This window comes from Ambystoma mexicanum, chromosome 1q (assembly GCF_040938575.1).
Source record: "Ambystoma mexicanum isolate Mex_15411 chromosome 1q, UKY_AmexF1_1, whole genome shotgun sequence".
Taxonomy (NCBI): domain Eukaryota; kingdom Metazoa; phylum Chordata; class Amphibia; order Caudata; family Ambystomatidae; genus Ambystoma; species Ambystoma mexicanum.
In genome coordinates, this window is record NC_090922.1 from 1,541,078,360 (window position 1) to 1,541,103,954 (window position 25,595).

Consider the following 25,595-nt stretch of genomic DNA (forward strand, 5'->3'; position numbering starts at 1 on the left):
AAAGGATGGGTATCAGTCGTGGTGACTGCATTAAGAGCTCTATAATCCATGATCCTACCTTTGGCACTAGTGCAACTGCACTAGCCCATGGACTTGTAGCTGGCTCTATTACCCCGAGATCCAGCATCTTTTTGACCTCTTCCTTTATCTGAGTTCTTACATGGTCTGATACTCTGTAACCCCTGCTTTTCTTTTTAAATTGTTTTTATTGCATTGTTTAAAACAGAAACAGTGGGACTACAACATTGTCCCTTCCCCTTCCATCCCTTATCCCCCCCACCCACTCTCACTTCACCGGTGGTAATTGTATATCTTTTAGAGGGTATGTCCTTCGGGTCTTGTCTCCTCATGTAAACATGTCTAAAATTCTAATTTTGTGTGGGCACCATTCTAGCATGTAATCACTTTGTAGATATTCTAGGACCAGCCCCCAGTGTGATAGTTTTGCCGGGCCCCTTAAATGTTATAGGTTATGTGCTCCATTACTATGAATAGCCAAACTCTATGTAGCCAATCTATCGTGGATGGCGGTGATTTCTGTTTCCTTCTTTGGGCTATTGTTAGCCAGGCGGCGGTAAGGAGACCCATGAAGTTTCTCTTCTGAGTCTTTGTCATCGACTTATCTCGGGGATCCCACATGCCGCACATCCATACCTCTTCTTTTAGGTTTTCCGCTCCTTTAAACATCCCTTGCATTTGGGTTTTTATTTCCGTCCAGAAATTTTGTAGTTTCGGGCAGTCCCACCAGATGTGCCTCCATGCGCCCTCTGCGTCGCCATCCCGCCAGCATTTATTTTGTTTAGTGTTGTACATTCTGTGTAATCTTTCTGGTGTATAATGCCTTTGGATCATTATCTTTGTCCATGCTTCTCTGGTCTGGATCGCCCAAGTCCATTTGGGGATTATTTGCCAGACATAAACCCACTGTTCTCTCGAGATCTCTCTCCTCGGTGTTGTTTCCCACCTCTTCATTTAAAGCCATTTTGTGTCTTCTGCCTGGGCGTTTATTAATTTGTACACTGTTGAGACACATTTATTGTCTCCTGGGTGTGACATAATATATGTCTCGAATGGAGTGAGATGTCTTGTTGCCGCCTGACTTATCCTTGGGGTAGAAAGCCAGTGGTGTAGTTGTTCATATTTGTATCTATCTTTTTCCGTGGGATCGAGAAGTGCACAGCATTCCGTGAATGTTCTAATCTGTTTATCTTCGTACATGTTCCCCACTTTTGTGCATTCCGATTCTATCCATTTCTGGAATGTCCCTTTCTCTGTGCCCGGTTGAAATTCCGGGTTTTCAAACATTGGCATGAAGGGGGCTGGATTTATGATCAGTGTTTCTTTGTCGCCCTGTTCCATATTTCCAGCGAAGCACTCATGATCTCACTTATGCTATCCATAACAGATGCTGTAGGGTTTTCCTTGCCACCGCCCTGTCTTGTGCTACCCATGTCTTCTCGGATTTGTTGGGGATCCATTCTTTTAAGACCCACATCTGTGCTGCCTCATAGTATTTTCGAAAATGGGGAAGTGCCATGCCCCCCATGTACTTTGTGGTTGTTAGTGCTATGTTGGAGAGTCTCTGGGTTTTGTTCTGCCATATGTATTTGTTTATCATTTTGGTTAGCGTTTTAAAGAACGTGGGAGGGATTTTCATGGGGATTGCCTGGAAATGGTATAATAGCCTGGGCAGGATTGTCATTTTTATAACTGTAATTCTGCCCCCCATGTGATAGAGAGTGGATTCCATCTTTCCAGATCTTTTCTCAGCTTGTCTATAAGGGTCGGGTAATTCCTTGCATATAGGCCTTTGGTTGTATTGGTGAGCGTGACCCCAAGGTATCTTACCCCTTCTTCTGCCACCCCCAGTTGCATCTCCCCTGCTCTCTTATGGATTTCCTGTTCGTCTCCCGCCAGTACCATTAGCTCTGACTTTTGCTTGTTTATCGTTAGGCCCGAAACAAATCCGTAGTCATCGATCGCTTGTATGAGAGGGGTTAGTGTAACTGCCGGTTCCGCCAGGACTATTGTCATGTCGTCCGCATTGGCTGCTGTTTTGTGGATTATTCTTCCCATTGTAATGCCTTTGTTTTCGGGTTTATTTCTTATTTTCATCAGCATCGGCTCCAGGAATATAGCGTATAGGAGTGGGGTTAGGGGACATCCCTGCTTTTGTGCCTCTTTCTATTCTTATTGTGTCTGAAAGCTCCCCGTTCACCGCGATTCTGGCTTTGGGTGAGTTATAGTTGGCTCATATCATTTTGATGAATGTTTCGCCGAAGCCGAGTTTCCCCAAGATATGCAAGAGTATGGACCACACCACTCGGTCAAACGCTTTTTCCGCGTCTATCGCCACTAAGGCAGCAGGGGTGTTTGTGATCCCCACCTTCATGGTCAGATGGGCCATTCTTCTTATATTGTCGTGAGTTGTTCTGTTGGAGATGAACCCTGACTGATCCTGGTGTATCAGTTTGGGAAGCAGCAGTATAAGTCTGTTAGCTAATATTTTGGTATATAGTTTGGCATCTAGGTTTATTAGAGGTATGGGTCGATATGAGCCTGGTGTCTCTGGGTTTTTCCCTTTCTTGTGGAAGACCAGGATTTTTGACTCATTCATTGAGCTTGTGATGTTGGACGTGTCCTTAAATGTGTTGAAGAGCTCTGTGAGGACTCGGATAAGGGAGCCCGCATAGGTTTTATAGAAGATGGCTGTATAGCCGTCCGGTCCCGGGGCTTTGTTTTTAAGGTAGGTCTCTTATCATCTTTGTTACTTCCTCTGCCGTAATTGTTTCGTTGAGTCGTGAATTCTCCTCTGGTGTAATGATTGGGAGATTCATGTCATTTAGGTAGTTTATCTGGTCTATCGCCTTAGCTTTGTCTGATGTATATAGTTTTTGGTAGTAGTCTCTAAAGATTTCTGTTATGGCCTTCGTTTGTGTTCTCAATTGGTCGTCGTTATCTCTCAGAGCCTTCACTGTTTGCCTTTGTTGCTTTCCTTTCAGTTGTCTCGCCAGGGGTTTATCCGCTCTATTTGCTTTCATTGCATACCAGTGCTTCAAGTGCAGCAATTGGTTCTCTGCTCTTTTGGTTCGGATGGCTTCCAACTGACCCTGTATATGTCTGTAGGCTCTCGTTAGTTTCAAGGTGTGATTATTTGTCATTTCCTCTCTTATCTTCGCTAGGTTGTTTTCTAGTTCTTATTCCCATTTGCAGGATTGTCTGTCCCTCTGTGCTTTGAGTGCAATCAAATGTCCCCTCATTACCGCTTTGAAAGCTTCTCATATCGTGACTTTCGCCACTTCTGGGGTGTTGTTTTGTTTGAAATAATCTACTATGTGTCCTCTGATTGTCTCCTGCATAACGGGATCTTGTATGACTTCTCTTGGTAGAGTCCATCGCCATAGGCCCGATTGTGTGCGGAGGGCTGGGAGTGAAATCCATATGGGGCATGGTCTGATATCGATATGGGGCCCGTCTCAACTTCTTGTATCTTTCCTAGAAGACTCACGGATGCCCAGATATAGTTGATTCTGGAGCTTGTGCCGTGCACGTGGGAATGATATGTGAACCCCGGTGACGAGCCTCTGATTTTTTGCCAGGCGTCTTCAAGTGCTTTTTTTTGCATTGTGTTCTTTAGCGATTGTGATGGAGATCCCTGGTGTGAGAGATTGGGGTTCGATCGATCTTCTCTGGCGTTCCAGGCCAAATTGAAATCCCCGGCCAAAATCATCTCTTCTTGTGAGAAATGTTCTAGTTTATTCAACGTGTCTTTCATGTAGCCGTCCTGGCCCATGTTTGGGGCGTATACTGTTGCGAGAGTCAGAGGTCGGTTCTCGATTTGAATTTTCGCTGCTAAGAATCTTCCTTGCTTGTCTTCTAGGGTTTCTCGAATTTGGACATTGAGAGAGTCGGTGAATGCTATCAGCAATCCTTTTTTTCTTTTCCCCATCGTTTGCTTGAATTGTTCTGCTGTATCTTTTCAGGCTGTTTTTCCCTTTATTCTTTTTCTGTATATGCGTCTCTTGTAGCATATGTCGTATTTTCCCTTCTGTAGCTGGTGTTCTACTTTTTTTCTTTTGACTGGGGAGTTTAGTCCTCTGATGTTATGTGTCAGGATTTTCAGCCCCATCCTGTTGTTTTTCTTTTATGATTCTATGGGCCTCATTACACGGACGGCGGTAAGGGTTAACGGTCACCGTTAATGGTACCGGTGACCGTTAACCCTTACTGCCTTACTACGAGGTCCCTTTGCGGGTTGGAGAATTTAACGCCTGCTTTTTGCAGGCGTTAAAAACCAACCCGCAAAGGGACCAGGGAGCTAATTACGGTACCGCAATTTGCGGTGCCGTAATTAGCACCTTCCCCATTCCCATTATGCCCTATGGGGCAAAAATGGGAATGGGGAAGGGCAATGGGGGAAGGGGGAATTACTGCCCCACCAACCTTGGAATAGGGCGATAATTCCCCTTTCCACCAAGGCGGTGCCGGTATTTTACCGGCATGGACCAAGGTGCTAAAAGCACCTTGGTCCACCGCCGTCCGTGTAATGAGGCCCTATGTCTCCTTTAGTTTGGTCTATCGTGGAGTCTTTGATGTGTGCCGGTGGGTTCCCTTACCCCCCTCTGGGATTGCTCCTTGTCCTCCTCCTTTGTTCTTCCACTCCCCCCTTTGTGTTCCCCAACTCCCCCCCCCTCATCCCTTCCCCTTGTAACTTCCCTGAGGAGGGCTCTGGGCCCTATGATCGCTTGGGCGTGGAGCCCTTTGCGCCATGCCCTCTCGAACTCGGGAGTAACAGTGGCGTGAGGAGTCCTAAACCTCATTAAAAGTCTCTTGGGATTCCTGTATGGTCCCAGCTCGCCGCTGCTGTGTGTCTGCCAGTGGTCGCCTCTTAGATTCTGGGCCTCATTACGACCAAGGCGGTAAGTTACCGCCTGGGCCGTGACTTTACCACCATGGCGTAAACTACGTTTACGCCATGGTGGTTGGCGGACTTACCGCCCCATTCCGACCTTGGCGGGGCGGTAAGTCCCCAATCCCCATTTACCCTTCCCCATTCCCATTTTTGCCCCATAGGGCATAATGGGAGTGGGGAAGGCGTTAATTACGCCACCGTAAATTACAGTGGCGTAATTAACTCCATGGTCCCTTAGCGCCATGGATTTTAACACCTGCTAAAAGCAGGTGTTAAAAGCGCCATGGCGCTAAGGGACCTCGTACTCAGGCGGTAAGGGTCGGCGCTGTTAACGCTGCCGTAAACCCCTTACCGCCTGGGTCGTAATGAGGCCCTCTGTGTTTCCTGTTGGAGTTCTGGTGGTCATTTTGTTCTTGTTTTGTGCTTGAGGTTTCCGTCCGTTATTTGTGTCTTTGTGTCTCTGTGGGGCGTCTAGATTTTGTGCTCATAGAGGTCCAACCTCTTGGAGCTCTTTTTCCTTGCATATGTTCCCTGCCGTTGTTTTGGGACCCCTCCTGCTCATGTAGATTCATGATCCGTTCTCCTTCCTCACACGTGGTGATCCTATGTTGTTTCCCCTCCCATGTGATTAGAAGGCCGAAGGGGAACGTCCATTTATATCGATTTGTCTCGCTGTCAGTTCTTTTGTCATTTGGGACATCTCCCTGCATTTTTGGACAGTGGTCTGTGCCAGATCTTGGAAGAGTTGTATTTCTGTCCCATTCATCCTTATGTGATCCAACGTCCGAGCTTTCCGCAGGATCTGTTCTTTTTGTGGGTACGACACCATTGTGATCAGGACATCTCTGGGGTGAGCACCGGGTTCTCCCAAGCGGCGTGGGGCCACTCTATGTATCCTATCAATTTGGATTACTGCTTCTTCCTGCTCCTCTAAAATGTCTCTGAAGACCTGTTGCACTGCCTGTTTGAGGGCTTTGGGCCTCATTACACGGAAGGCGGTAAGGTTTAACGGTCACCGGTAATGGTACCGGTGACCGTTAACCCTTACCGCCTGATTTCGAGGTCCCTTTGCGGGTTGGTACTTTAATGCCTGCTTTTTAGCAGGCGTTAAAAACCGACCTGCAAAGGGACCAGGGTGCTAAATACGGTACCGCAATTTGCACCTTCCCCATTCCCACTATTGGGCAAAAATGGGAATGGGAAGGGCAATGGAGGAAGGGGGAATTACCGCCCCGCCAACCTTGGAATAGGGCGGTAATTCCCCTTTCCTCCATAGCACCTTGGTCCACCGCCTACCGTGTAATGAGGCCCTTTGTCTTAGATAATCTATGCCATATTTTTTATTCGTATGTTGGATCTGCAGGATCGATTTTTCTAGTTCCTCGCATTGGATTTCCAGATAGTGGAAAGTCTTGCCAGCCTCTCCTGTACTTCTGCGTGCTGTTGTGTTTCTTCATCCAAATTCTGCACCGTTTTCTCCATGATGTCTGTACGTTCCTCCAGATTACCTATGTCTATTTTCAGCTCCTGCACCGCCTGCTTCATTTCTCCCTTCATCGTCTCAAATTGGGTGTGCATGGAGGCCATGAATTGTTCTTGAAATTCTTTAAACCATTCCTTCATGTCTTATTTGGTGGTCATGTCGGTGTTCTCGTCCTCCACCTGGTTTCTTTCGCCTTTTTCTATTTGAGCAGTGTTCTTCTGGCTTATCGACACGTTTGTTCCCCAGAGACGCTCCAAATTCTGGTCTTGTTTCTGCTTGGTGACCGAGGGTTGTGCTTGCCTGCCCCTGGATTTGGACATGTGTGCTAATCTGGTATGTTCGTGGTCCGTTGGCTTTGGTTTTTTCTCTGAGTTTCTATTGTGGGCTTCTCCCTATTTTGTGGTAGCTATGACATCCCCCCTGCTCCTAGAGTCCCCTCAGGGGGGTATGGTTGTAGTTTCGCCTTTCCAGGGAAGTTTGGTTCTGAGTGGGGTTTGCTGCGGCTGGCTTTGTGATTCTTGATTTATGGGGGGCGGGGGTCTGCTGCTTGCCCCCGCTCCTTTTCCCCCAGCGCAGGCTTTTTGTGTGTTAGCTAGTGGTAGCCTCTTGTCCCTGGCGGCGGCCTCTCTTGGTTATCCTTGACTTCCGGTCCAGGGGCTCCGCTTGTCTTGTTTTGTCCTGGAGGGGGGGGCGTTAGTCGATGGGGATGTCTGCTGTTTGTCCCTGCTCCTTTGCCCCCGACTAGGGCATCTGGGCATAGATTAATGGTGCCCTCTTGTCCCCAGCGAGGGCTTTTCTTATTTGTCCCTGCTTCCCGCTGCGGGTTTCCCGCTTGCCTTGTTTAGTGTTGGGAGGGGGGGGGTACCTCCTTTTCTTATTTGGGACTCTCTGTGGGTTATGCTGTGTGTATTATTCGTCCTCCTTGTAGGGCCTCCCGTGCCTCCTCCTCACCTCACCGGTGGTTTTTGTCGGAGTCGTGTGGAGGCCTCTGGCAGGCCCTGCCTTTCCGATTCCGGCGTGGTGCTTCCTTCTCCCTGCTGGACTCTCTACTGGGCCCTCGAGTGCGATTGTCACTTTGCGCCTTAGACCGCTTTGTTGGCGAGGGGGCTGCCTTCTTACTGTTACGTGGTCTGATCCCACCGGACTCGGGAATCGCGCGGTGGATTCCTCTCTATTACTTCGGTCACTGGATGGGTGGGTTTTGCGGTTATGCTGCTGCTCCCTTGCCCCCGACAAGTGCCTCTGGGTGTGGGTTTGTGGTGCCCTCTTGTCCCCGGCGTAGGCCTCTCTTGTTTGTCCCTGCTTCCCGCTCCAGGGGTCTTGTTTTGTGCTGGGAGGGGGGAGCCTCCTTCCTTATTAGGAACCCACCGCGGGTAATGCCGGGGCTGTTGTATGTATAATTCATCCCCTTTGTGTGCCCCTCCCGTGCCTCCTTCTCACCTCACCGGCTTCTTTATGTGGTTTCTCGTAGGAGTCATGTACAGGCCTCTGGCTGGTGCTTCCTCTCTCTGAATCTGGCTTGATTGTTCCTTCTCCCCGGTGGATTCTCTGCTGGGGCCTCAGGTGCAATTGCCGCCTTGTGCCTTATACCGCTTTGTTATCTGCAGCTGAAGTTGTATGGGCGTGGAGCCTGGTCTCTGGTTTGCCACCTTCTCTTTTTGGGCTCTCTCCGGGTGACCCTGCTTTCATGGGCTGGGCCGTCTCTCTCCCGGGACCTCTGTATGCCGCTGGGCATGGTGCGCGACCTGGATGGCGTCCCCTCCTCTCTCCGACTGCGTTTCTCCCCGGGTATTCTTGCTTCATCCTGGGGGTCCTGTCTCTGCACAGAGCTAGTCTGCCCGTTGGGCTCCTCGGCGGCTCTGCTGGGCTCCGCTTTCGTTCCGGCCGCAGTCCATCCTGACGGGTGGCGCTGATGGGACGCTGGATCTCCTGACAAGTGGCGGTTCTGGATAGCTCTCGTTGCTGGTGAGGGGGCCGCCTTCTTACTGTTGCACGGTCTGATCCCGCCGGACTCGGGAAGCGTGCGGTGGATTCCTCTCAATTACTTTGGTCGCTGGATAGGCGGGAATCGCTAATATGATGCTGCTTCTTTCCTGGGACAGTTCACTGCATGTGTTGATTCCTCCAGCTGTTGTTCACCAGGTTCCGAGCTCCCCTGGGACCATGGCTCTGCTTTTTGTCGTTCTTTTTTGTTGCAGCCTCGAGCAGGCAGATGGAGCTCCGGTCAAGCACGTCTGCTCAGGTCGGCCGCCATTTTGGAATCTCATAACCCCTACTTTTAACAGGGAGACGGTCACCAGTGAGTATATCAGGCTGACCTAAGGGGTCAAGCCTTGTGTTAGTGAAAACAGGAAGGCAAACTGCTTCAACAGAATTTAGCACTCTTCCTGTTCGTGCAGAGTCAGATCCGAAGAGAGATTAACTCCATCTATTTTTCCATCTAAAGGTTGTCCCCTGAGAAGGGCAAGCAGAGGTTCACTCGCCTCCTGATCAGATTCTAAATGCAAAGCTCCTAGTTCTGGTCTGGAAACATAGGCCTTTAGTCGGTTAGTGTGATAGACTCTAGGGTCCACTAAATAAATGACCTCTCCAAGTTTGCCCACAACCTTGAAGGGTCCAATCCATTTGTCCTGTAAGGCCATATGCCTTGTAGGTACCATAACTAGAACTAGCTGGTCTGGAGTAAGCTCCACCATGTTGGCCTTCTGGTCATGCCAATGCTTCACCAGAGCCTGACCTGCTTTCAAGTTATCTGAATCTTCTGTCATCATTTGTGCCATTCTGCTTCGGAGACCTAACACAAAGTCAGTGATTCTCGCTGGCTTGAGGGAGGGAGCACTCTCCAACCCTTCCTTGATAAGGGCCAATGGACCGCAAACCAAATGATTATAATCAATAGGGCTCCTGGTTACGGCCCTGTTCTACCCAGGTAGGTAAACATTATAGCACACAAATGAACAGGGTCAAGGAATCAAACAACACACACACCCCTTTAGTGAATGCACACCTTTTTAGCAATGGTTACTACCAGCAAACAATTTCATTGTCATCACAATATGATGAATTTTCAAATCAAATACAATCACAGGGAAACTTGATTTACAACAGAGAGAAAGGTCATGAAATGATGGAGGTGACGCTCAACCAAGGACAATCCCATGGGCAAGTATTTAGACAATACGACCCTGGCGGTAAGTTACCGCCAGGGCCGTGACTTTACCGCCATGGTGCTAACTACGTTAACGCCATGGCGGTAAGGGGATTTACCGCCCCATTCCGACCTTGGCGGGGCGGTAAATCCCCAATCCCCATTTACCCTTCCCCATTCCCATTTTTGCCCCATAGGGCATAATGGGAGTGGGGAAGGCGTTAATTACGCCACCGTAAATTACGGTGGCGTAATTAACACCAAGTTCCCTTACCGCCATGGTTTTTTACACCCGCTAAAAGCAGGTGTAAAAACCGCCATGGCGGAAAGGGAACTCGTAATTGGCGGTAAGGGGTCGGCGCAGCTAACGCTGGCGCTAACCCCTTACCGCCAGGGTCGTAATGAGGCCCAATAAGTGCAAGCGCTGACACCATAGAAGGAACACATGGGCACTATAACAAACAGTACATAGTGCTATCGAGCACGACAATTGCAAAGTGGATAGGTTCAAACACCGACGATAAAAAGTCAACACAACTGTGTTTCGGCTATAAACGGCTGCAGTAATATCCAATCTTTACAGGCCTTCATCAGGATGGAGTAGTGGAGAGAGGGGGGTTTCCTGTGATTTCTGTCACAGAAATGGGACAGCGACACAAGTCAGGGAAAGTGTGTGGGGTTCCAAAAAGAGATTCACTTATTTTAAATCACAATTAATGCGTAATTACAAAAGGGATATCACCCAGGGGAGAACCAAAGCAACACTTACCGTGTCCAAATGGAACCACAGACAGGAGTTGCAGGACCGTCCGGTGTTAAATCAGCAGATCACGTGGAATTACTGGGCCATTCCGAGTTCGGAGGGCCCGGTAATTCCTCCCTCCAGGAACCTGGGCCCGGACCTTCCCCATAGAGCTGAATGGGAATTGGAGAGGGAGCAAACAACGGGCCGATTACGAGTGACCCGTTATTTGCTCCCTCTTCCCATCGCAGGACCCGGTAACAACGCCTGGTTTTGTTTGTTTTATTTGTATTTATATAACAGCCCGATGACATTGTGGCACTTGTTACAGTACAAAGCTTAGTTACTTAGTTACATGGTCATTAGCTATATATATATATATATATATATATATATATATATATACACACACACACACACACCCCCCCCCCTCCCCCCCCCCCCCCCCCCCCGCTCCCCCCCGGGTGTCCTTACGGGATCCCGCGAGGAGACCTCGGAATGTGGCGGAACGGGTTTAACGGGTCCGCCTCCTTTAGCGGGTCCCGTTAACCCGTTCCGCCAGGGTTGTAATGAGGCCCCTTGTCAGTTTTTCCCACTTAGCAAGATCGGCATGAACCCGTAGGAGAAAAGGGGGAAAATTGGCCTTGTAGAGTTTGTTGATATCCCTTGTGACCTGTATGCCCAGATATTTAAGCTTAACATTTTCCACCATGAGGCCTAACTGGGGAAGTCTATCCACATCTGCCTGTGTAGTTTCATGCACGGGAAACAAAATTGACTTGGCCTATAGAGGATGTGGGATTCAGGATGTGTAGAAGTAGGTCATCTGCATACAGAGCTACCTTGTATTCAATTTCTCCTAGTCACAGTCCCTCCACCCAATGATCGTTCCTTAATTTCTGGGCTAAGGGTTCTAAAGAGAGCACAGATAGTATGGCTGAGAGAGGGCATCCGTGTCGTGTTCCCCTACCTAGCTCAAACCAGCTGGAGTATTCCCCATTCACAAAGACAGAGGCTTTAGGGGATGTATACACTGCCTGAATCCCTCCCCTGAATTTCGAGCCTATCCCTTCTTTGCAGAGGACCACCATCAAAAAGCCCCATTCAACCCTGTCTAATGCCTTCTCCGCGTCAACCGACAGAAGGGCAGGGTCGCTGATCATATTTTGGGATGCGTTAATCAAGTGTAGGGTCTTCCTCATAGTGTCGGCTCCCTGTCTACCCAGTATAAAACCAACCTGATCCACATGTATTGGGCGTGGCATACATTTCTTCAGTCGGGCCGCAAGGAGTCTAGTGTATATCTTGGCGTCCACGTTTAACAGTGATATGTGACGGTATGATCCACATTGCTTAGGGTCCCTTCCCTCTTTGGGGATTACTGAGACAGGAGCTCAAACCAAGGAGTCCGGGGCTCTCCCAGTATCAAGGATCTGTAGCCATCCTTCCCTGGAGCCTTGCCCAGTGACAGCTTCTTAATCGCGTTTTTAACTTCGTCCTCAGTTATCAGGCTTTCAAAGCTGAGGGATTCGTCATATGAGAGTTTTGGCATTTCAACAGAGTATGAGTAATCATCAGTCCCGGTTAAGCCAGGTTGAACCTCCGATCTATATAACGCCTCATAGAATGTGGCGAAGGCTTCGCGAATCTCTACATTTGTTGCAGCGTGAGAGTCCCCTCTGTTCTCTATTTCCAAAACCCTCCGCTCAGCTCGTTGGTCACGCAATCTGGCTGCCAACAGTGCTTCAGCCTTATCTCCTTTCTCATAGAAACTCTGTCTCAGAAGCTGTAGCTTATGGACTGTCTGTCTGTGTAATTCTATCAGTCTGATACACACTTGATCATTCTGTGAATTATGGGGGAGATTGATTTGTTTGGAGTTTATTTGGGTTTAAAGTCAATGGGGGTCATTCCGAGTTTGTAGGTAGCCATGGTGCTACCAGCACCATGGCTGCCTTCAAACCTGGGTCCGGGTCACGTATCTCTGAATGGGGATTTACCGAGTCATTCGAACCTTGGAGGACCCGTTAAGTCCCCATTCAGAAAACCATTCCCATTCCCATTTGACCCCCGATAGGGGTCAATGGAAATGGGGAAGGAGCTAATAACGGGCCCGCAAATTGCGGGCCCGTTATTAGCTTCATGGTCCCTTAATGGGTCGCGCTAAGGACGGCTGGTCAGACCTTGGAATGTGGCAGTAGTGGGTCAAAGGCAGCAGCATCCTTACCTGTGCCGTTAACCCCCTACTGACAGGGTCGGAATGACCCCCAATGTTTAAATGTGCTGCTATCTCACTGTTGGAAGAGACTGGTGTTTGTTCTTTAAATCTCAATTCAGCCCTTTTATTCTTCAATAGTGCTGTTGGTTATACATTTGTGTTCGGTGCAATATACATTTGCCACAAAGGTTACGAGGAGGTCATCACTAATGACATAATAGACTGGTCAAGCGAGGTGCCTGATTGGTGGTAAAACTGCTCACCTAGTGTCTGCTCACCCAGTGTCAGCTCACCTGCCCTTATTGTTTGTATCGGGAAATTGCGAGATTTCATGTACATTACTGACGACATAAAATGGTAGAAAAATATATGCATTGTCCTGATGATTAAAATATCCACATGAAATGTATTCTTCACCCAGGCTGTATGATTTGTTTTTCTACATGTTTTTGGCTACTGAACGGTCCTGTATGAAAATGAATCACATATCACCTCTATTACATTTTATCATTCGAGAGCCACTACTCCGACAGCTATGAGGGGGGCCTATATCCATTAGATGGCACTTCACAGTCTTAATAGTTACTATGTGAGTAATTAAGTAATGCACATCACTAATACTGAGGGGCAGGCATTGATAAGTGTGGGTGTACTCCCCCTTTTACAAGCTGACATAAGAATGTCCTTTCCATTTGTAACATACATGGCCTTCTTTGAAGCCAAAATTGTGGCGACACACATGTCAAGGATTATTGAGGATAAGAACTTTTGAAAAACAAACTTAAAGAGGATGAGGATTATTAAAGACTAGACCAAAAAGAAAGACACATTTTTCTTATGAAAAAAAGATGTAAGAAGGACCAATTGTGGATTGAGCAATAAGCAAAGTTGACGCATTTGAAAGCAAGAGGATGACTGTGAACATTGAATTTGATGTAAGCACTGCAATATTTGGAAATTGAAACCATTGAATAAACAGTGGCAATGACAACTGAACAGCTGAAATCTACTGTTATTAAAACAAAAAGCAATATTTACACTAGAATACCCACGCTTATCAATGCCTAAATCACTAATTGGAAATAAGAGCAGCTTATTAATAGTGGATTGCTAAGCAGAAAAAGGCTAAAACAGGAAGCTAATAATGTTATATTTGAGACCCAGTTGGCCTGTTAGTGATGCCTGCGACTGTGAACATGCTGAAACTAATAATGTGTTTCTCCTTTTACTTCAATAGGTGATTGATGTCCCAAAAACATAACAAGATTGATTGTTAAATTGTCTGGACTAATGCAGTGCCAACCTTCATTGATACAATGTGCAATTTCCTAACATCTTAGGAGCAGACACGTTTGTGGTCCAAATTTCTTTTTAGATTATTCATGAATTGAGATTGAGAAGCCTATAGAATACTTGCTGGGTTTCATTCATTCAACACACGTGTGGTAGCATCCAGCAACACAGCTACAATACATATCCAGCATTTCAGAGCAATAATAGCAACATTGCTTGATGTGCAGTAAGACAAGACTGTTTCTTGTGCCTATTCCTGAGAGAACACAAACGAGTGCTATTTTATAGACGTTCTGAAATTGAGATTAGTTTGAGATTTTGCGAAACACCTGTAAATGGTCAAACAGTATCCATGCACCGAGTATTTTAAAATTTTCGGCCAGAAGAAACATCTCTCTGTCACCAGAAAAGTCCTACACATGGGAAAGCTCATCTGCCCGTTGAATCTGGGAAAAGGTTCAGTGGAATTAATCAACCTGACAAAATAATCTGGCAAAATATGGGTGAAAAACCTTACCAGCGCACTGAATTTGGGAATAAAGATATGCTTATTTCCCCCCAGAGGACACATTCAGGTGAGAAACCTCATGAGTGCACTGAATGTGAGGAAGGGTGTTCTGAGAAGGGGCAATTTACCTGCCACCAGAGAACACATACAGGTGACAAATATCTTGAGTGCACTGAACGTGGGAAAGGATTTGCTCAGAAGGGACAGCTTGCTCTGCACCACAGGACACATACAGGTGAGTGCACTGAATGTGGGAAAGGATTTGCTAGGAAAGGGCAGCTTGCTCTGCACCAGCGAAAACATACAGGTGAGAAACCACATGACTGCACCATATGTGGGAAAGGATTTGCTACCAAGCAACAGCTTACCTGCCCCCAGAGAACGCATACAGGTGGGCAACCTTATAAGTGCACTGAATGTGGGAAAGGATTTGCTAGCAAGGGAAAGCTTACTATCCACCAGAGAACACATACAGGTGAGAAACCTCACAAATGCACTGAATGCGAAAAGAGATTAATTACGAAGACAGATCTTATTCGACACCAGAGAACACATACAGGCGAGAAACCTCATAAGTGCACTGAATGTGGTAAGAATTTTATTATGAAGGGGGATCTTATTCGTCACCAAAGAACTCATACAGGTGAGAAACCTCATGAGTGCACTGAATGTGGGAAAAGGTTTGCTCGGAAGGGGTATCTTACTCTGCACCAGAGAACGCATACAGGTGAGAAACCTTATCATTGCACTGAATGTGGGAAAAGGTTTGCTCAGAAGCCACTGCTTACTCGACACCAGAGAGCACATACAGGTGAGAAACCTCATGAGTGCACTGAATGTGGGAAAGCTTTCAGTCACAAGGGAGATCTTATTTATCATCAGTTCTCACATACAGGAGAAAAACCTCATCAGTGTATGGAATGCGGGAAATGCTTTATTCAGAAGGGAAGTCTTATTTTTCACCAGAGAACACATACAGGAGAGAAACCTCATCAGTGTACTGAATGTGGGAAATGCTTTATTCAGAAGGGAGATCTTATTTGTCACCAGAGAACTTATACAGGTGAGAAACCTCATGAGTGCACAGAATGTGGGGAAATGTTCTGTCGACAGGAAGGTCTCATTTACCACCAGTTCTCACATACAGGCGAGAAACCTCATAAGTGCACTGAATGTGGTAAGAGTTTCATTTTGAACAGGGATCTTATTCGTCACCAGAGAACACATACAGGGGAGAAACCTCATGAGTGTACTGAATGTGGGAAAAGGTTCAGTCGGCAGGAAGGTCTCATTTACCATCAGTTCTCACATACAGGCGAGAAACCTCATAAGTGCACTGAATGTGGTAAGAGTTTCATTCTGAACAGGGATCTTATTCGTCACCTAAGAACACATACAGGTGGGAAACCTCATCAGTAAGATAAATAACCTAAATGGGCACCAGACAAAACATGCATGCGAGGGTCCATTTCAGGATAGGGAATGTGGGAAATACTAAACTACGCAGCATGTCCTTATCTGCCATGAGAGAGCACATGCTTGCGAGGGTCCATTTCAGGGTAGGGAATGTGGGAAATACTACACTACGCAGCATGTCCTTATCTGCCATGAGAGAGCACATGCTTGCGAGGGTCCATTTCAGGGTAGGGAATGTGGGAAATACTACACTACGCAGCATGTCCTTATCTGCCATGAGAGAGCACATGCTTGCGAGGGTCCATTTCAGGGTAGGGAATGTGGGAAATACTACACTACGCAGCATGTCCTTATCTGCCATGAGAGAGCACATGCTTGCGAGGGTCCATTTCAGGGTAGGGAATGTGGGAAATACTACACTACGCAGCATGTCCTTATCTGCCATGAGAGAGCACATGCTTGCGAGGGTCCATTTCAGGGTAGGGAATGTGGGAAATACTACACTACGCAGCATGTCCTTATCTGCCATGAGAGAGCACATGCTTGCGAGGGTCCATTTCAGGGTAGGGAATGTGGGAAATACTACACTACGCAGCATGTCCTTATCTGCCATGAGAGAGCACATGCTTGAGAGGGTCCATTTCAGGGTAGGGAATGTGGGAAATACTACACTACGCAGCATGTCCTTATCTGCCATGAGAGAGCACATGCTTGCGAGGGTCCATTTCGGGGTAGGGAATTTGGGAAATACTTGCTACGCAGGATGTTCTTATCTGCCATGAGAGTGGACATGCCTGTGGCGAAATCTCTGTTGCATTTGAAGCTTCAGAGTGGAGAGAACACTTCAATGATGCTGAGGTTAGCATGTCTGTTGATTAAAACTGTGGAGATCTTGTCACCAAAGCTCTTAACAGTTTCCTTTGGCACACAAATAGTGGCTGATTATGATTGGTTGAATCATTTGTTTCAAACGCATCCCTTCTGGAATATTCTGAAGGGAGACTGCACCCTCTGTGTTGAGATACGCATTCGATGGAACACTTTGCCTGAGAACCTGAGGCAACTATAGGCCCTCATTGGATATACGAGGGAACTGTTCTGCAAATTCATTACCAGAGGCTGCCTAGCACTAGATTATTATTGTATACTCGGTGCTACAGAACATATACACATGAGAAACCGCATCAGTGAATGTGGCAATTTTTTAGTATTCGCTTGGAATTATCAGGTGCCCTGGACACCATTACCCATCAGATCAGGGATGCCTGCATCAGAGACTCCACCTACTCCTTTTACAATCACACCAGGCTAATGGACCATAAGCATCTATGACACCTCATTTGATATCACAGTCTCTGCTTAAAAGATGTGGCATTACCAGGGTTCTGCTGGTTATGGCTAGGGGTTCTTAACCCCTAGTCTTAACATTATGGGCCTCATTACAACCCTGGCGGAACGGGTTAAACGGCGCCGTAAAAGGTGACGGCGCCGTTCAACCCGTTCCGCCACAGTACCAGGAACTTCCGCCGGCAGGCGGAATAGCCGGTGGCCACCCCAAGGCCACTATAAGGCCAAGCTGTCCTGTTAGCCCACATTAGAATCCATCCGGCGAGCGGGCAGGAGCCCCCATCTCTACTCCCTCGGAGCGGGCAGGAGCCCCCACCTCTACTCCCTCGGAGCGGGCAGGAGCCCCCACCTCTACTCCCTCGGAGCGGGCAGGAGCCCCCACCTCTACTCCCTCGGAGCGGGTAGGAGTTCGTACCCCTCCTGGGTCCTTCCTGCCACCATTGCAGGGCCCCATTTTGCAGGCCCACCACCTTCTTTGTCTCACAACCCGCTCGCGCCAACATTACGAAAAACAAAATGTCGGGCGCGATGCGGGATGAAAGCGAGGCTCGGCCTCGTCCTCGTTGCTAGGCAACGCGTCCCTGCTCCACAGTACCAGGAACTTCCGCCGGCAGGCGGAATAGCCGGCGGCCACCCCAAGGCCACTATAAGGCCAAGCTGCCCTGTTAGCCCCTGTTCGCCGCTGGCAGGCGCAAGGCGCTCGCCCCTACCGAACCCTGCCACTGAACTTGCTTCCATCATAGACATCCAACTGCTGCACCTGTTGCCACCCTTCTCCACAAAAGTACCATTGGTCCAGGTCTCATAAAGTGCTGAGTGCCAGGTCCCATGCTCCTTCTGAAACCTACCTACAACATCCTGATTATGCCGGCACCTATTCAGGGTAAGAAGCTCACTACCAGCATACATCCCCAACCATCATTGCAACCGTGTTGCACTATTAGTGTATGGCTGTGTGGCCTGAGTATACTCGCCATTTCTAAACTGTGTTGTGCCTTATGGTCGCTTTCTGACCACTCTTAAATTGTGCCTTATGGTCGCTTTCAGGCTACCTTTAAATTGTGTTGTGCCCTATGGTCGCTTTCAGACCACTCTTAAACTGTGTTGTGCCCTATGGTCGCTTTCAGATCACTCTTAAATTGTGCCTTATGGTCGCTTTCAGACCACTTTTAAATTGTGTTGTGCCCTATGGTCGCTTTCAGACCACTTTTAAATTGTGTTGTACCCTATGGTCGCTTTCAGATCACTCTTAAATTGTGCCTTATGGTCGCTTTCAGACCACTTTTAAATTGTGTTGTGCCCTATGGTCGCTTTCAGACCACTCTTAAATTGTGTTGTACCTTAGGGTCGCTTTCAGATCACTCTTAAATTGTACCTTATGGTCGCTTTCAGACCACTTTTAAATTGTGTTGTGCCCTATGGTCGCTTTCAGACCACTCTTAAACTGTGTTGTGCCCTATGGTCGCTTTCAGATCACTCCTAAATTGTGCCTTATGGTCGCTTTCAGACCACTTTTAAATTGTGTTGTGCCCTATGGTCGCTTTCAGACCACTCTTAAATTGTGTTGTACCTTAGGGTCGCTTTCAGATCACTCTTAAATTGTGCCTTATGGTCGCTTTCAGACCACTTTTAAATTGTGTTGTGCCCTATGGTCGCTTTCAGACCACTTTAAACTGTGTTGTGCCCTATGGTCGCTTTCAGACCACTTTAAACTGTGTTGTGCCCTATGGTCGCTTTCAGACCACCCTTAAATTGTGCTGTGTCACATGGTCAATTTTAGCCCACTTTAAACTGTGTTGTGCCTCATGCCTTTGTCAATTTCTAAGTGCCATGGCCCACTATACTGGCATTACTAGCCACGATTAGGACTTCCCAAGCCTGAACCCTTGCTGTAGCATATCCGCCTTACAGATACTAACAGGATCTTCCAACCTAGACTGATAGTACATTTGCACCCCTATCCCCTCCGAACTCACCAAATACAAGCATTATCTTGTCGCTCTCACAATATGTACACTACTACCTGCCTCTCACACTCACGTGGGACCATAGCCTGGACTCTCCTAACCATCACCATCATAATGGCCCTTACCAACTCTACACCTTGCAACTTGCAAGAGAGAAACCTGCGACTTAGAGCTAGGCTCCCACGACTTTATGACATCAAAAATAAGATAACCAACCCACCAGTACCCACGCGCACCTCCACCACCATCAATCATAACCTCCTAGACCCTGCGACGATAAATCGTCCTCAACCACTTGATTACCCATACTACAAACAGAGGAGACCCAACCACCCCAATCCCAGAACTACCAAAGATAACAAGATAAATCCAACACTATCAGGAGCCCTCATCAATGCTAGGTCCATTATAGCACACAACACCGAAATAGCAGATATACTGTCTTCGGACAATTTAGATATCCTTGCTGTCACTGAAACCTGGCTCCATGATGCAGCTGGCCCTGCCCTCTCGACGGCCATACCAGATAACTTCAATATCCTTAGAGTCGACCGACCCAACACTAGAGGAGGTGGCCTAGCCATCATAACCAAAACACAGCTAGCTGCCAGACTCCCCTCACACCCAGCTCTCACATCGTGCGAACTTCTCTCAGCCAAAATACCTATCTCAAACAACAGCACACTAACTATACTTCTTGTGTACAGACCACCAGGCCCACTAGGCAATTTTGAGGAAGACCTATCTAGTCTCCTCATTGACAGCATTAAAGACTCCACTCAGCTCCTTCTACTAGGCGACTTTAACCTAGGCTTTAATGACGCCGAAGACAAACAAGCACAAGCAATCCAATCTATTCTAGCCAATCACGACATTACCCAAAATGTCCTAGCTCCTACACATACAAAAGGCCGCACGCTAGACTGAATAGCCAACCACAACTGCAACATCACCATCTCCAGTATCCTACCTCAAATATGGACTGACCATCATCTTATATACTTCACAGCCAACATCGAACCTCCCAAACCCAATAAGAATAAAATAACACCCCCCCCATGTTATCAAGAAGTAAAAAAGAAATCACAGCTGAAAAACTACTCCCACTTCTCCTACCAACTCTCATAGCTAGTCCTAACGATTCCAACCCTAGTGAGTTAGTTGAATCCTTTAACAACGCCATGACCAAAGCGTTAGACTTGATTGCCCCTACCAAACTTCACAAAAGTAAACGTGAAACTCACCTTAACTCTTGGTTCACCCCCCATCTCAAAGAAATGTGTATCCAAAAACGTAAACTCCAAGCTATTTGGAGGCATACTCCCTCTGCCGACAATAAAACCACACTTGCTAACTTTGCCAAAAAATACAAAAAGGAAATTATTCAAACGAAAAAAGACTCATTCAATCATAGAATTAGTAAAGCCAATTCTAATTCCAAAGAGCTCTTCACTATTCTTCGTGAATTGGAAAACCCTATTGCCCCCACAGACAATGTCCCTAAGGACGAATCCTGGTGCACTAGCATCCAAAATGCTCTTGCAAATAAAATCACAACCCTTCAATCTAAAATTGCTGAGAAAAAAGCCTCCTTGCACCCTCACGGTACTCACACCACCCCATTGAAGGAGTTACCCAGCACACCCCCACAAAACAACGATAAACCCTTCAGGTTCACCAATATCTCTATATTGGAAACTGAAAAGGTCATTCTGTCCCTTAAACCATCAAACTGCCAAGGCGACAGTTGCCCTGCGCAAATCATCAAGGATGCAGCCAGAGATCTAGCACCTTTCATCTCGAAACTTATCAATGCCTCCTTTAACACGAGCACTGTACCTACCAACCTTAAATGATCCTGGGTTCTCCCCCTTCTCAAAAAACAGACACTTGACCCAGCTATCCCCACTAACTACAGGCCTATTACTACGGTCCCATTCCTCCTTAAAATCATTGATAGAGTAGCCTACCTCCAAATCCAAAACCATTTGGAGACGCACCAACTGTTAGGTACACGGCAATCTGGCTTCAGACCACTGCACGGTACCGAAACAGCCCTCATTGACCTCAAGACACAAATTGACGAGCTGAAGGACAAAGGTAATACAGCTATGCTCCTCCTCCTTGACCTGTCAGCGACCTTTGACCTTGTGGATCACGCAGTATTATGCAACCATCTAGCGTCTGCCGCTGTAGCAGCAGCGGACCCAATCCAGATCACTTGTGGTGTCCCACAAGGCTCATGTGTCTCCCCGACTATGTACAATATCTTTTCTAAGCCTCTCTTCGACAAACTTGACAAATTAGGGGTAACCTACACGAATTATGCGGACGATACTCAGATTCTCATACCTCTATCAGGCAACTTTGTCGAAGATACAGCTCTAGTAAACAAAATCTACCTCCTCATTCAGGCATGGATGGCCTCCCACGGCCTCTGCCTAAATGACGACAAAACTGAGATACTAATACTGGGTTCCGACTCCAACCTAAAAAAACTGAGCCCCAACTATCGTAATTTTAACATAGATGGCAACACAATCAAGGTGGCTACCGAAGTAAAAACCCTGGGCTTTTACCTCGATTCCACTCTATCCCTCAAAAAACAAGTCAACACCCTGGCATCCTCTACAGCGTACACCTGCAAACTAATCAGGACCAGTAGACCTTACCTCTCTAAAACCAACTGCATCATGCTTGCCAATGCGTTAGTCATGTCCAAACTGGACTATTGCAATGCCCTCTATGCAGGTGCCAGCAAATCCATCATAAATAAAATGCAAATCCTTCAAAACAACGCTCTTAGAGCAGCCCTTGATATACCCCGCAAAGCACATATCTCAAACGTTAGGAAAGACCACCACTGGCTCAAAATCAGCGACAGAGTCCTGCTCAAGACACTATTGCTTACCCATAAAGGGCTCAACAACACTGCTCCCCCCTACATCTCAGCCAGACTGACTAGAAAATCATCCAGGCACCATACCAGGGCTACTAACCACTACCTGCTCAAAACCCCTAGATTCAGACGCTCCAAAGCGGGCGGAGCAAGCTTCCCTGTCAAAGCTGCCCAGGCCTGGAACGCACTGCCCACTGCACTAAGAGCCAACTTACCCTACTCCAATTTTAGATGCAAGGTAAAAAACTGGCTCTGGACAAACGACAACTAACTCTTGAGGCACCCAATGACCATGATACCGTTGTCCAAAATGATTCTGTTCTCATACCTATACCTGTACACTCCCTCATATGCTAGTTTTTTTCTTCTTCCACACGGCGTGTATTGATATGTCTTACTGTACTGTTATGTTGTTTCTCGCCTATACTCTGTATGTAACCCAAGCTTAAGTAACCTTGTACCTGCTGCGCCCGGTTACCCCTGGGTTTTGTGCGCATTATCAAATAAACAATACAATACAATTAAGAGGTCCCCTCGCGGGACACGGTAAGTACGCCTGGGAAAACCAGGCGTGCTTACCGGGTCCCGCGAGGGGAAGAGGGAGCAAACAACGGGCCATTTCGTTATGGCCCGTTGTTTGCTCCCTCTCCCATTCCCATTCAGCCCTATGGGGGCTGAAATGGGAATGGGGAAGGACTGTGTCCGGGTCCTTGAGGGAGGAATTACCGGGCCATCCGAACTCGGAATGGCCCGGTAAGTCCTCATTCCGAGGACCCGGACACGGATGCGATTTCGGCGGCAGCCATGCCGCCAATAGCGGCATGGCTACCGGCCGAACTCGTAATGAGGGCCTATATGTTTTACCCCATGGCACCAGACTAATTTACTCCTTCAGATTCTACTGTCACAACGCTATTATCCTCTGAGGCATAATCTGGAGATCAGCAAATGCTTCACTAAATGTTCAGAGCTGTCATTCAGCCATGAACACGTGAATATGATCTCACTGGCTAATCTCAACCCAGAAAACACTGGGATATTAGTTGTTTGGGTTGCACTTGAAATTCTTCCCTGAACCCCTTCTGGGTTAGGTGCTCTAGCCAGCTACCTGGGTGTCAATATTGACTGAGCACTCGCGTGTCCTCAAAAAGAGTGAATGACAGTTTATGCTAAGTTCTGCATCTCTTGTTTCAGCAGGTAGCCAAGTGGAATTGCCTTTTTGATTTTCACTCCATATATCTGGAATGCCCTTGGTGCAAAATTGTAAGCTACCACAGATCCTGTGACCGTTAGATGCTTGCTGAAGGCCCACCCATTTTTGATAGCCGTTGCTTCATTTTTGCTCTATTCTCTTTATGTTTTAATGTTCGCTTGCTGTCCAAACCCATAAACCTCAGGGTGAACAAGTGCCATAGGAAATGATTATTGATTTTATACAAAAGAAGGCAGCTGATAATACCTTCTTTCCAGGCAAGTGGTGTAATGGGACATTTATTCTCCAAGAATGTGCAAATACTCCCAACAAATAGGTAGCAATACTCTCAACTATAAACGTGGAAACAATGGGCATACAGGTGCCAGTCTTCCTGCTTTCACCCACTCTGCACCATTGATATGTTCAGCCCAGTGATACCAGCCATGCAGTACCTCTGGAAGGGTTATACAGGTATTACTGCCTGATCTGTAGAGAAACTGTAAAGTAAAAATTCATATTTAACTTTACATGAATTGCAATGTGCAAAGAAGTGTGAATTACAAATAGGACTGTTTTAGTTGCAGTCCATTTCTATTTAAGTAAGAAAATGGGAGTGGGATACATTTTTGCATGCTCGCAAAGTAGTTTTAATGTCAACTTCAAAACATATGGGGTAACATTTTCCAAATTCAAATTATGTGGACCCTCTTTAATTCAATTGGAGAAAGATGTATTCTCACGTGGCTGATTGTCTGTTTGTTTATTCATTTGTTAGGCGCACCAGACTCGTAAGTAAAAGGGCGCAGCAGTATGGAAATGCAAAGCTTACAAAGTTGCAACATAAGCATAGAATACAATAATTACATACTTACAAGATAAACACAGTGTACAAAAATAGTGGCAACGAATAAAATATCCTACAATTACAGAAATAAGCACTCAGCAATGTACAGAACATTTATATTACAAAATAAGGCTCTTCATATTCCACTTCAGTTCACTTGTAGTCTAGGAAGCGCACAGGAGGACTAGAGAGCACGTTATCTTTGGAGGGTGGCGCTGAGTACACAGTTAGTGCAAGGTATAAGGTCTCTACAGTGAACGGTCAGTTCGCAAAAGGTACAGGGAGCTAAGGATCTGTGCGATGATGTATTTTATAACATTTTTTCTGAAGTGCGTGTAGGGTTGGTCAGCTCTCAACTCTTGAGGCAAGGAATTCCAGAATTTGGCAGCCTTTACAGTAAAGCTGTTACCACCGATGGTAGTGAGCTTATATTTGGGAATGGTCAGACAGTTAGCATTCCCCGTTCTGGTAGGTCTGAGGGAGGTTCTTCTTTGAAGTTTATCGATAAGGTAGCTGGGGGCTGCGTTATTGAGGGCTTTGTGGGTCAAGGAGAGGGTTTTTAACTGTATTTCATTGGATGTGGATAACCATTTATGCTGACGTCTCACAGAGGAGATGTGAGTTTTTTTATTTATGCCTAGGGCTGCTCTTAGGGCATTGTTCTGTAGTGTTTGGAGCTTTAGGATAGTGGATTTATTAGCACCACTATAAAGGGCATTACAGTAGTCAATTCTAGAAAGTATTAAGGCTCTGGCTAAAATCAAACAGCTATTGTCAGAGAGGAAGGGCTTACCAGCTCTGAGTAGCTTGCAAGTGTAAGCAGTGGAGGAAGTAAGGGATTTGACCTGTTTATCAAAGGATAATGTGGAATCCAGGTAGAAACCAAGGGTGTTTACATCCTTCGAGACTTGAATGGAGTTCCCATCAATATTAAAAGAGGAAAAATCTTGGCCTAGTTTTTTTATGTTGGCCTGTGAGCCCAGAATTATTAGCTCAGTCTTATCATCGTTCAAGCACAGGCCAAGAGTAGCCATCCATGCTTGGATGATAATGTAAACTTTGTTCACTAATCCAGTGTCTGTAGTGTAATCCCCAGAAAGTGGTAGGAGAATCTGAGTGTCATCTGCGTAATTAGTGTAGATGACACCCAGATGGTCCAGATCGTCAAACAGTGGCTTAGTGAAGATATTGTAAAGGGTTGGCGAGACGCAAGGGCCTTGAGGGACACCGCATAGGATGGGTGTTGGATCAGCGGCTGCCGACGGGGAGAAAACTCTCATAGTTCTCTCGCTCAGGAAGGACTCAATCCATTTGATGGCTCCTGGGGAGAAGTGGGCCGCAGAGTCAAGGTGTCGACAAAGGACCTTATGATTGACCAAATCGAATGCAGCAGAAAGATCAAGTAGGAGCAAGAGTACTGTCCTTCCTTTGTCTCTCTGCTCATCTATCTGTGACTTTAGGTCAATTAGTGCTGTCTCTGCACTGTGTAATGGCCGGAATGATTGAACTAAGCTTGGCACAATACATGTGGAAAGGCAATGCTCATCAAGGGAAAAAGCTGGAATCTCCAACATTACTCCGGACGTCAGAATCTGCAAGACATGCATGCCCCACCTGGAATGC

At 46.9% G+C, this 25,595-nt stretch overlaps 1 protein-coding gene and 1 pseudogene across 1 annotated transcript; both read left to right on the forward strand.

Annotated features, from left to right (window-relative positions):
• The window catches only part of LOC138523115 (zinc finger protein 850-like), a 197,177-nt pseudogene that overhangs the window by 19,059 nt on the left and 152,523 nt on the right, over window positions 1–25,595 (forward strand).
• Window positions 14,143–15,892, forward strand: LOC138551509 (zinc finger protein 84-like). The gene has a single exon (XM_069642491.1). It carries the CDS (start codon window positions 14,296–14,298, stop codon window positions 15,721–15,723), a length of 1,428 nt encoding a protein of 475 aa, XP_069498592.1. The 5' UTR covers window positions 14,143–14,295; the 3' UTR covers window positions 15,724–15,892.

Bases quoted from the DNA above. Each gene is read 5' to 3' on its own strand.
- LOC138551509 (XM_069642491.1), top strand. From the start codon at position 14,296: ATGGGTGAAAAACCTTACCAGCGCACTGAATTTGGGAATAAAGATATG.